The sequence below is a fragment of the Gasterosteus aculeatus genome, chromosome 12, assembly GCF_964276395.1.
Source record: "Gasterosteus aculeatus chromosome 12, fGasAcu3.hap1.1, whole genome shotgun sequence".
NCBI lineage: Eukaryota > Metazoa > Chordata > Actinopteri > Perciformes > Gasterosteidae > Gasterosteus > Gasterosteus aculeatus.
The window spans coordinates 20168398-20181071 of NC_135700.1; the positions used below are offsets into that span (position 1 = coordinate 20168398).

At 44.9% G+C, this 12674-nt stretch overlaps 1 protein-coding gene across 1 annotated transcript; it reads left to right on the forward strand.

Moving 5' to 3' along the window:
* The first annotated feature begins 433 nt into the window (after nucleotides 1–433).
* Nucleotides 434–4200, forward strand: tmem208 (transmembrane protein 208). Its single transcript, XM_040166815.2, is given in 7 exon segments — nucleotides 434–455; nucleotides 458–609; nucleotides 1442–1537; nucleotides 1985–2044; nucleotides 2145–2281; nucleotides 2894–2978; nucleotides 3221–4200. Coding segments are annotated over 7 exon segments (690 nt in total). The 3' UTR covers nucleotides 3359–4200.
* Nucleotides 4201–12674: the final 8474 nt, after the last annotated feature.

A 12674-nucleotide genomic window follows, 5' to 3' on the forward strand; every position in this document is an offset into this window, starting at 1 on the left:
GACGTAACTCTGCAGTTTACTTTTTTGACTTCTCCGCACTATGTGCGATAACAACATTTATTTTAATACAATCAAATTTTGGAATTTTGCAGTGTTTTATCATTAATTTTGGGCTACAACAGGAGCCTTGTTTTTTGCAGTACGTAAACAGCACGATACAAATAGGAAATAGAGCATTTATAATAAATCCTCATCGTAAAGACTGAAGAGTGTATTTTTACTAAAACAAAAACACATACATTGCCTTGGATAAATAATAACTTAAATCCTCATTTAATAATCCTTTACTTTGGTGGGGTCATTTGTTTGACTATCTAATAATAATTTTATTAACCAGCGGGTGGCGCCATCTCACCACATTCGCACCCTTTCGCACCACCACCACCAGCGCGCCTGCGACGGGGATTGATGACGACATCTTCATGCGCCGGATATGTTCGCCTCCATCGATCAGAAGCCCCGAATGCTGATGTGTTACAAGGAGCGCTCGCCGCAGGGAGTCTCGTGAGTTTCCTCCCGCGGGTCAGTAACAATAAAACAAGGCAGAGACGCGGCGTCGGGTCGCGGGTCGATGTCAGAGGAAGACACAGCGGAAGAGATCGAATGGCGGTGAGAGAAACGGGACACACGGAGACGGGGACAAGCGACTGACTCACTGCTACGTTCACCGAGACAAGCGAGACCGCCACGCGCTAACATATAAGATACGTGTTGGTGTCTGCTTGTAGGAAGAAAGACTACATTTGTGGATTGTGGATCCAAAAATGTTGAATTTTCTCCCCCTAAACTCCATATTTCACTCCACTGAATCCCCGTTAAGATCTGTCAAAATCCAGCTCATTAGTACTTCTAGTGGCTTTACAGCACTCCCAGGCGGTCGGTCTCACGGCAGCTCCACTTACTCCATTTATTTATATACAAGTTTACAAAATGAGAAAACTTACACAGAACCAACAGAGCAATAGCAACATTAAACAAATAGGCACTGATATGCAACAAAAGTTGAAAATGTAGTTATGCTGCATTTTTGGGAAATAATGGATCATTGAAAAATATCTACAAGAAAAGGTCTAGAACTACAAATTCGTAAAACAAAACTTTAATCTCCATTCTAATAATTAGATACCAATAAAAAACATCTTCCAGTGCAGAGCAATAAAATGTCATCAAATACCATCAGTCTCACGCACACATTTTATTTGATTTTTTTTTTGATGTTGCATATTAATAGATCTTAAGACATGAACACATAGAATTCTCAAATCTTAACTTTTATCTGAATAAATACATATTTATTAATCTTCGATATCAAGTTATATTTGCTCCCCACAGCAGGAAGTTTTGTCTATAAAGCCGTTTTGCACTGGTTTTACTCAAAAAGATTTAGTTATTTTTAAGGAGTTGAAGAACAGCACAATCATTTTGTATTTTTACCCCACAGCCCAAAGGGAAGGTCGGCACAAAGGGAAAGAAGCAGATCTATGAGGAGAACGAGGCGACTCTAAAGTTCTACGTCAGAGTCATCCTAGGAGCCAACGTAAGAGCCGCGCTGTTTTTGTGTTTGTACTGTCAAAAGAAACGTCAAACTTTGCGAGGGGATCCCCGTTCTGGTAGTTCACTTGTGTGGTGTTTGTGTTAAAAAGATTTTCAGTGGATCAAAGGTTGTTTGTTACTTTAAAATAGCACGGTATATGTACCAAAATGACAGATTCCTGCTCATGGGTTTGCACCATCGTCATCAATGGTCTAAAATTACTTGGGATATTACAGATTTTCATTGAAATCATAATATAAAAATTCTACCAATAAGTATTTTCATAATTGATTCATCTTTATAGTATATTTGGGACAAAGGTTTCTTTAGTTGATGAAATAGTAAGGACGGTGAAATGAGTGATTATCATAATCCACCACACTACTACCCCCACTAACATCCCACTCTCATGTCAACCAAACCCACAAATATACTGCTGTTCCTCTGCAGGCAATATATGCTGCCACAAATCTTTTGGTTTTCTACAGTTCGTCTTCGTTTTCGACATGGGTGAGTGCACGTAATCACCATCGCTTAAAGTCTCCATACACCACAAATGTGATGCACCTCCTCCCTCCCCGCCTTTTAACGCCTCGCGCGCCTCCCGCAGCTCCTGCTGGTGTTCGCGCTAGCGGTGTATGTCGGGAGTTACCGCTCCATGTCGGCCATGGCCAAGCCGGCATTTGCCGATGACGGAGGTCTGCTGGACGGAGGGATAGACCTGAACATGGAGCAAGGAATGGCTGAGTAAGTAAACCCCCCCCCCCCCCCCCGCCAGTCCGTGGAGCCGAGGAAGAGGGGCTGACTTTTAATGTCAGTTTTACAAACTAAAAATCCTACTCGTGGTGCCTTAAATTTCACGGTGCTAAATTGGGAGCTCAGAGGGATTTCTAAAGAGCCTCAACGAGGCGACAGCTGAGCCGGCAGCGCAAACAAAGCCAGCGGCGTTGACAGATCACCGTGTTTACCTGACGGCTGCGAGAGCGACATGCGTGTAAGCGTCTCTGAGCTAACCAGGGGGACCGCGCTCACGTGCGCTAAAAGGCGCGAGGTTACGTAAACAAAGACCTGGAACAGACACAAGAGCCTCTTCATTCTCTGCTCAGGTAGACATTACTCCACGATGCCCCTGCATTGCAAATGTTTGTTTACTGCTGCTTTCTAATGCTATTGAGAAAGTAATTTGTTGTTTTAGGTGTATTTATTTACGTCCAGGAATGGGTTCATTGAAATGTTTTTTTTTTTTAAAGCAGTCTTGTGCTTTGTTAGTCCTCGCTGCAGAGGACAACATTGTCGTCCTGCGTGCACAGCAACATGTCATTGTTCTTGTGACATTTTATTGTATGTGTCTGGTTTTAGGCACCTTAAGGACGTCATCCTGCTCACAGCCATAGTACAAGTGCTCAGCACCATCTCCTCCTATTTCTGGTATCTCTGGCTGCTGGTGAGACAAAGTCCCTGATCAACCCATAGAGATATCGGAGCATCCTCTGACCAGTTCCTTTCTTCTTGTCTCACAACATCTTGTTTTCTGTGTGTGTGTGTGTGTGTGTGTGTGTGTGTGTGTGTGTGTGTGTGTGTGTGTGTGTGTGTGTGTGTGCGTGTGTGTGTGCGTGTGTGTGTGCGTGTGCGTGTGCGTGTGCGTGTGCGTGTGCGTGTGCGTGCGTGCGTGCGTGCGTGTGTTAGGCCCCGGCCCGAGCCCTCCACATGCTGTGGGTCAACTTCCTGGGCCCCTGGTTCATGGCAGACACTCCGTCGGCACCGGAGGAAGTGAATGAGAAGAAGCAGAGAAGACAAGAGCGCAGACAGACGAAGAAATTCTGATGCTGCGGGTCAAACGGAGGCAGTATTTTTATACACAGAATCTAATATACAGATAGCAAGGAACTCGTAAGTTATTCAGGAAGACATTTGTTATTAAGTTAAACTCAGTCCAAATCTCATACTGTGGAATCTTCCCATTGCATGTTTGTCTGTTTGTACTGCTTTCTTCTGACATCAAATGTTTGTCCCTCCTCAGCTATTAAATAATGTGTTCTCTGCTTAGATAATGTCACAATCCAAATCCTGTATTCTCATGCAGGGATTTGAGTTTGTTGCTTTTGCACAATCCCGCCGCCCCCAGCAGATTTCCCTTAAGCCCCCGATACTGTCACTACAACGAACGAGGCCGCATGGCCAGCCGAACATACTCTGTCATTGCCCAAATCTCAAAGCCGATTGTGTTTTTCAAATTGATGGAATTCAAGTTTTAATAGATTTTTTTTTTTTTTGCAATAAAAGAAAATACGTCCAGTGTGGAGTTGATCATCACATCGATTTCAAGCATTAATTTATTGCTAACGATCAGTCATGTCTTAAAGTACTGACCCGTATAGTTTACACGCTCACCACAAAGCTAAAATGTGCCTTTTCGTGCCTCAACGAAGTCGATAGTCGAAGAGAAAATTGTTATCGAAGATACTGGTGCACCTGAAATGTTATGTAACAAGTAAAGGGGCTAAAGTAAAGGTCTTAATGTTTGTCAAGTGTACCTTAAAGACCGTGACAGTATGATGTCATCAATGTTTTCGTAGGAACTTCAGTAATTCCATTTTGTGTGTAAAAAAAAAAAAAAAAAAGACGTATAAAAACAAATATAATAAATTCACTCATCCAAATAGAAATGGCTACATTTTTCAACAGGGATACGAGTTTCTTTTTTGCCATTCATTCTGGGGAATAAAGAATGTTCCTTGACAATCTTCAAGCCATGAATGGTGAAGCCTAATTTCTCTTAAAAAACAAGCAGCATGTTATTATTTGGTCATTTTAAATACAGTTTGTGATATTCTAAGACCGATGAATAAAGTGGAACTAAAGATCACACTAAAGATAACTGCTGCCACTAATCAGACAACTTGTGCTTTTTTCAAGTGGCTCTTGGCTCTGCTCACATATTTGAGATTAGAGATTTAAAATTAAACCTGACAAATTAGTTCGTGGACGACAGTTTAATCCCCAAATACGGAAAAAATGACAACCACTTTTCTGTTTCCATCCGGTAAGTTGAGCCCGAGTCCTCAGGAGAACCTTTTTATTTATTGTCAAGTCTGCTAAGTGACGTTACTCCTTCTTTCCAGTGTTGACAGAGCGTAGTTAGTGATTATGTCCATGCTCAGACTGCACAGATAGTGAGTGGGCTCCCAAAGCCCAGATAATTGAGGATTTCTCATTGTTGTTTCACCCGAGCTCGGCTCAACAAGCAAAAACCTGCATTCAGTCTTTCAAGAAGAATCGCCGCGATGCTGCAAATCCTGCTAAAAGGAAACAAAGCAGAAACGCATCTGCAAAGTTTGTCTTGATTTAATACGTACGAGAGTCCAAACAACTCTCCCTCACCTAAATGTGTTCTCGTCCTAAAATCCCCCAGAGATTTGTTTTGAAATGACTGCTTTTAACTTTGTAAGCGTCCTGTCCTCCTTCATTCCTGCCGTGTGGTCCTCTACTGTCTCTATTATAGGGTTATAAACAAAGTAACCAAAATGAGAGCAGCACGGCATCCAGTTGTCGGGGCCAATTCCAGATGTGGGCTTTGAGAGGGACCATGTTGCAGTGTAATTAGCACCGGAGCCCTTCTGCCTGTAGTCCCCCCCCAAAAAAATCACATAGTTTTGTGTGTCCTGCAGGGAGATACATTTGAGATGTTACATGTTTGTATGCAGCAATCGTCCACATAGAAAGCTTTAAAAAAAAAAAGGTTTGTTCTGGCTGAGAAAAGGACACGTGAATGCTTTTGTTCTTTCTATCTTAATAGCACGCCGTTGTGTCTGCTGTTGCTTTGAGTGTGCAACACGAAAAACAGAGAAGTATGTCCCTAAATAACTTGCTGCATGTGAGAGTCCCCGTCTTGCCTCCTGATTTTAGAGAAAAGAAGAAAAAAAAAGTGGGAGAGAAAGGTTCCTGTTTACCACGGCAGTAAAAAAAATTTTTTTAAAAGGGTTCATCCTGACAAGATAGATTGAGGGAGTCAAAGCTTCATTCCATTTTCCAGGCTTTTTGCGTAAAATAAATAAATAAATAGAAAATAAATGCTGAAGTTGACAAAAAGCATCAAGCCTGAGCTCGAGAAGTTGGAAGTGGAGCCTTTAGTCTCGTCGGCTCCAGCAGGACACGTCCCTCACGTTTCAGATCCCTTTACACCCAGACAAAACAGGAAATTGGGGGGCGTTTGGGCAGAAGTCGAGCCTTTGACCCTCGAACCACGGCGCTCCCTGTCTTTGAAGTGAAGCGACAGAATCACCAGCAATTACGTTGGACGCAGAGTGCGTTCCCTTGAACATTAAGCCTCCGCTGTGTCAACAGAATCGGAGCCCTCTCGGAGTGTTTGGCAGAGCGACGGGCGCAGTCTGCTTGAAGTTTAGGATCTGTGCCGTTTTCTGACTCAAACTAAACTGACCCAAACACCTCTCGCAGGCCGGGCCGCAGCGAAGGACCGGCTGTTATTAGCGGCGGCGCTTTCTCCTTGCGAATAGCACACAAGCAGTACTTTATCCCTTTAAAGAGGACGCCGGCCATGCAGCTCCCAACGTGGCCTTAAAGGGAAGCTGTCAGGAAATGTGTGTGTGTGTGTGTATGTTTGCGTGTCTGTTTACGTGTGCGAGCATGATCGTCGGTGGGAAACATTCAAACCCCTTTAGAGATCTTCACCTCTGTTTAACATCTGGCTCCGTCTCCGGTCCGGTCGGTCATCTGCTCCTGTTTGCTATCTTAATGTGCCGCATCCTTTAGCAGATTAATATACCACATTTGTTTATTTCATGGAACTTGCTGCTTTTGGACTGTAGCATCTTTAAAGATGAAGTAGGTACCGCCCTGAAAATAAAGTGCAGCTCTGCTGCCGAAGTGTGATCATCACTGTTACGCTCAGCCTTTTTAGAGGGTCTATAAATATAAGGTGCTACTTGCAAAACACCGACTTTAATTGCATCTTTGCCTGACGAGTACTTACAAAGGGGAACCCTGCCGATCTTACACATTAAAGTCTGTTTTGCAAGTCTGAGGTAGTTTTACTACACGGGAAAGTTACACGGAGCCCTTTGCGGCTCCGGAGGGAGCTGTGTGAAATCTGATGAATTGCCTCATGTGACGGCATCAGTCAGGCCCGATGACCACGTGTTTGGAAACTAGATAAAACTCTTTGCGTGGACTCGGAGAGGAGAGATCCTCATCTCCTCAAACCGTAGAGGCTGCCGGACAAAGACTGTGTTGCTACTATGACGACCAAATCTATACCCAGCAATCAATCGATGGATGAGAATGCAATGCTTCATCGGTTACGTGTTTTCACAGCGTATCAAATGTTTCTGTTGGATGATGCCTTCTGGGACGCATGTCCAGAAGTGACTTACCGGGATACAAATGTGATCTTTCCTTGAATTAAAGCCTAGTAACATATAACATTAAGAAGACAATTTTCAATTTTTCTCCAATTTTTCCCCCCGTATGTCTGCTATCAAACAACAAATAAATTAACATCAAAGCCCCGTAAGCATAAAACACAGTATTCGTCCGTTCTCCAAAAATGGGCTTTAAGACGAAGGCAGTGGCAGTAGGTACTGCACGTTAACATCACGACTCAAACAACCTGAGGGTCTGTTTGTATGGCTCAGCAATCTCTGTTCGGCCTTGTTAGGTCATGGGGTTTCTGCCAAATCCTCCCTGGTAGGATTATGTAATCATAAAGCAAACGCCATGCAGCTGTAATCATAAATAAATACCATAACTGTCAGTGAGAGCTTCGCATTAGGACAATCATCATCTACATGAAGTGCTCCATCTGTGCGTACTTGTATTTGAGGTGTGTTGGTGCAATAACAAATCCGGAGAGGGGCAATGTCTCCAATAAAAGCATAAAGCGCCATAAAATCACAAGCTCCCATCGCTGCACCAACACGCCAGCAGCTGATGTCAATCGTGGGATCCAATGATGAGATGCAACGATTTTGTGGTAAACACACAAATACATACTCTTCCTGGGCACAGCCCACATCAATTCAACCTCCATTCATTACTTTGTTTGTGCTTTTAAAAAAAAGAAAAGAAAGAAAAAAAAAGCTCCTGCGTGAGGGAGCGCAGCCATTAGCTGCAGTGGTGGCGCCACTGACCGCATGGCTGAACCAGGATCACTGAGGGACCGGCTCCGTCGTACCGGCTTCCCTTCCTCTTCCTTTGTTTTCATCTAATTTCCTTCCTCATTTTCTCAGATACTGTCCCCCCTCCTCCTCCTCCTCCTCCTCCACCCTTTAGGAAGTCTAAACAAAATACAATACTGTGAAAGTAAACAAACGCACAGATATCGTGTCCTTTAGCCTTGGCCCTTACCAAAACCAGACCCAGCGTCAGGAGGATCCCAGGGCCGGGTTTGGGTTTGTGCTTTGCCAAAAGAAGCTGCACTTGTACTTGTGACACTTGTACTATTTGAGTTTGCATGCGTTCACAAAATCAAAGTGAGCGTGTTGAATCAGAAAGAAACAAGATGGTACAAAAATTACTAATTTACATCAGCTCTTAAATCCTGAGCTCACACGCTGTTCCGACCTCTACCGCCATCATATGATCGTGAACACGGACCAATGGTCTGGGGCACACTGGCATGTGATTACAATGTTCTGAATACTAGGTCATACGGGGACCTGCACCTTCTCTTAAATGAACACTCAGCGTTTTAAACAGTCTTCATTGGTGCACATGAACACTTAAATAATCTGAAATGTGTCTTCCATGCAGCACCTATCAACACCCGCTAGTTAACTTGGCTAATGCCTGCATTAACATTAATGAGCTTTTACACAGCCCTTGTGTCCCCCTTCTCCACATTTTCACCCCCCCCCCCCCCCTCCTCACCTCATGCTATTAGACCTATAATGGAAGTCTAGATTAATGGTTAATTTCCAGGAAACCCCTGTGTTCTGTCATAAAGTGCTTTCCATTAATTAGCGACCCTGTTTCTCAGAACGGGAGAGCAGAAGAGTGATTAATGAGCAAACCAGTGCAGCCAGCGGCTCGCCTAGCTCCAGTGGCGAGCGTGAGAAGAGTCGGACCGGCGAGGAGAGGGAAAGAAAATAAATATGTGGCCCTAGAAGAAGAAGAAGAAAAAAAAAATGCATGGAAATTCATTGAAAGGGTAGCTGAGTGCAGTTTCAAAGGGGTTGTGGAACATTAGAGCTGAACTGGAAAGGAGAGAGAGAGAGGCTTGATTACGCCCTCTGTGGTGCCAGAGGTCCAGCAGACGGGGAAGGGTGTGTGCTGCTCAGCTGAGAACTGTTATTGGGAGAGCGGCCCAGGCGACTTCTTGACTGCCCTTTCTCTCTGAAGGTGTAGGGTTTATTCTCCCGAGGGCCGAGATGAGACTCTGCAGAAGAACTTGGCTCTGAGAAACATGCAGGCTGACCGTTCTGGGAATATGCAACGCGATTCAACTTTGCATCCTCAGAGGAATAACAAACAAAAATAACATGTCCGACTCATCGCGCAAACGCGCTCACCCCAGTTCAACGTTGGGTTTCAGCTTTGAGCGAATGAGCAATGAATTAAGCTTATTAAGCGTTTTTTTATTGGAAACGTGCATTATTTAAACGTGACGGTTTGCCTTATGCTAAGTTAACCTGCTGCTAGCTGTACATTAACATTTAAAGTACCAGCTTGACAATTTGGGAAATACGTTTATTGGCTGTCTTGCAGAAGAGTGAATACGTTTTTTTGTTATTTACATACGAAGCTACTGTCCGAACACTTTTTGTTGGATCAGTAAAAAAAGCCAAATCCAAGTAATAAGTGAGCTAGTATACTCCAGCCTTTATGCTAAGCTAACGCTACCGGCTGCTAAGCTAACGCTACCGGCTGCTAGCTGAAACTCGGTAGCGAACGGAACATAAAAATTGCTTGTTGATCTTCTCATCTAAGTCTCTGCAAGAAAGGGAATACTTGCAGTTCCCAAATTGTTAAACCATTCCTGAGGATTTGCTCCAAAACAGATGAACGTTTCAGCCGGCTGACGTCACGCTGACGTGGCGGTATTTCTGTGCGGGGATCCTCACGGACGCCAGATTAAGACGGCGGCCTGGCACAAGTCCAAAAGGTACGGCAACACATTATCCCCGGCACCGCTGCGTGTTTTGATAAGCAGGCCTCCTGCTCTCTCTCTCTCTCTCTCTCTCTCTCTCCCCCGCGCCGGCCTGTACGGGGGCAGCGGGAGCGTTTGTGCGTGCACCAATGTTTATGTGGAGCTCGGCGGGGGCACCGCAGCGTCTCTGGTCCAGAGGAGGGCCATTAGGGGAGCGATGAAGCCGATGACATGTTGTTCCTGTGACGGGCCGCCGGGCCCCAGACTGCTCTGCGTGGGAGCCCGCGGGTCTGCCGCCGGGCCGACACAAAGACGCAGGCTGGCTGAGTTTATTTTGGGAGGTGGTTTGGTGCCGGACACCCTGTCTGCTCTCCCGCCAACCTTCATACACCACCGACCCCCCCCCCCGTCTCTCCCCTCTTACAACACTCACAACACACACACACACACACACACACCTTATCGCCAGCACAGACACACGCAACCCGGAGGCGATTACATGGCGTCAGTAACAATTGCTGAACTCACAAAGAATAAAAAACAGTTTTTTTAATCATCTGTCTCCGATCCAGTTCAGTTGAAGTAAAAATCATTTTGATCATAGTGCTCAGAACTTTTAAAGCTTCTAAAAGAACCTTCCTGTTTTTTTGTGACATTTTACCGCTTTTTAACACTCAAATCCGTCAGGTGACCTTTGATCCCTAATTATCTAATAATCTTTTGAAATGTATAAAATGCTACTTTAAAAAAATCTATTGAACGCATAAAAATGTTCATTTCTGTCAAATAAAAGATATATATTTTCTTCTTCTACTTTCCTTCTGCTGCTTATCATCTCTATTTTGTTTAAGTAATCAATGTGCAAAAAACAGTAATAATGAGTGAAGTGTAATTCAATGACCATGTGGCTGCACAGACCACTTTTTTGTCAAGTGATAATAACCAGTATCCGTCCGTTCAGCCGGCCAGTTTGTCCTTTCCATATTTTAGTGCTGCAGACAGTTGTCTGACTATTGATTGAGGACTCAGGTCATTTGAGAAAGCTTTATTCTCATTGTCTCTGATGTAATTACACTTCCAATGTCCAATGAGGCTGCGGGCCATACAGAGAAGTTAATAATATAGATGTATTGCACTTGGTCTCCGTGTACATTAGCCAATCCATATGCACACGGCGCTTTCATTGCAGACTTGGAAGGAACTGGTTTTCTCCATCAATGCATTCCATAGATTAATGCCACCATGTCCCACACTGGGTGACGTCAGTTAATGTCATTGCTGCTGTTAATGTCACCTGGTTTTACAGTTGAATTTATATCACATGTATATCTTAGGCCAATATGAAGAAAAGCAGATCCTAAAGGTTTTTAACTGTCATTGCCTGCTCTTGTGAGTGTCAGAAATATCATGATATTTGGAAAAGATTGTCTTTTAAAGTACTACCCAGAAAGGTATCAATAGAATAATTATTTGTATTATAAAATGCATGCAAACGTTTGTTTTACGCAAAACATATGGTGATAAAAAATCCCGTGTTTCCACTTTGACAGCTTCATGTGTAACTCAAGTGTTGAGTATTAGGAATGTATGTTACACCCACTTTGATTTATGTGCTCGACCCGGCCGATGTCATAAACCCCATATGGCTTTTCTTTTCTTCTCGTGTTAAAATATGTGTATTCATTTTTTTAACGGATAAAAAGGATCTTTATTGTTTTAAAAATCAATAAATGTCCATCTGTGAGCAGTGGTGTTTATGTAGCCACTGAAACGTTCAACTGTGGACGAAGCTCTTCCAAAACACTTCCCACTCTGCTTCTGATTGAGTTACACTGGGAAACACATTTTAAACAGGTGCCCACTGCAGCCACACACACACACGCACACACAGACTCACACACACACACACGCACACAGACTCTCACACACACACACACACACACACACACACTCACACGGCTCTCCTCTTTTTCCTCGACTCTCTCCTGTCACTGTAACTTGACTCGGACGTGTTCAGCAGCCCCCGTCTTCCCTCGCATACCCCAGTAGAGGCCTGGTCCTCGTACTCCGCACCCATACTGAAACTGACACTCAGGGGGGGGGACTCTACTGATACGAGGTGTGACCCCCCCCACCCCTCCCCCCTCCCTCCCTCCCTCCCCGGGGACGCTGCTGGACGAAACCCGCTGTCGTAACATCCACTTGAACCAACGCTTTCAGAGTTGTTAAAATGCAACTCTAGAGCTGCCACAGAGACGGGCGGCGTAAGGGCTGGCGTGAAGCCACATGGGGATACCCCAACCTCCGCTTTAGCCCTCCTTTACCCCCGCTATAGCCCCGCTGTACCCCCTCCTTACCCACGCCATATCCACTCCTTTACCCCCGCTATACTCCCGCTTTACCCCTCCTAACCCATGCTTTACCCCTCCTTTACCCCCGCTTTACCCCCACTATACTCACGCTTTACCCCGCTATACCCACGCTTTTTCCTGCTATACCTCCGCATTACCCCTCCTTTACCTCCGCTTTAGCCCCACTTTACCCATGCTGTACCCCCCTCCTAACCCATGCTTTACCCTGCTATACCCACGCTTTACCCCCTCCTTACTCACGCTATATCCACTCCTTTACCCCCGCTATACTGCCGCTTTACCCCTCCTAACCCACGCTTTACCCCTCCTTTACCCCCGCTTTACCCCCACTATACTCACGCTTTACCCCGCTATACCCGCGCTTTTTCCTGCTATACCTCCGCATTACCCCTCCTTTACCTCCGCTTTAGCCCCACTTTACCCATGCTGTACCCCCCTCCTAACCCACGCTTTACCCTGCTATACCCACGCTTTACCCCCTCCTTACTCACGCTATATCCACTCCTTTACCCCCGCTATACTGCCGCTTTACCCCTCCTAACCCACGCTTTACCCCTCCTTTACCCCGCTTTACCCCCACTATATCCACGCTTTACCCCTCCTTTACCCCCCTTTACCCCCACGCTTTACCCCTCCTTTACCCCCGCTTTAGCCCCACTTTACC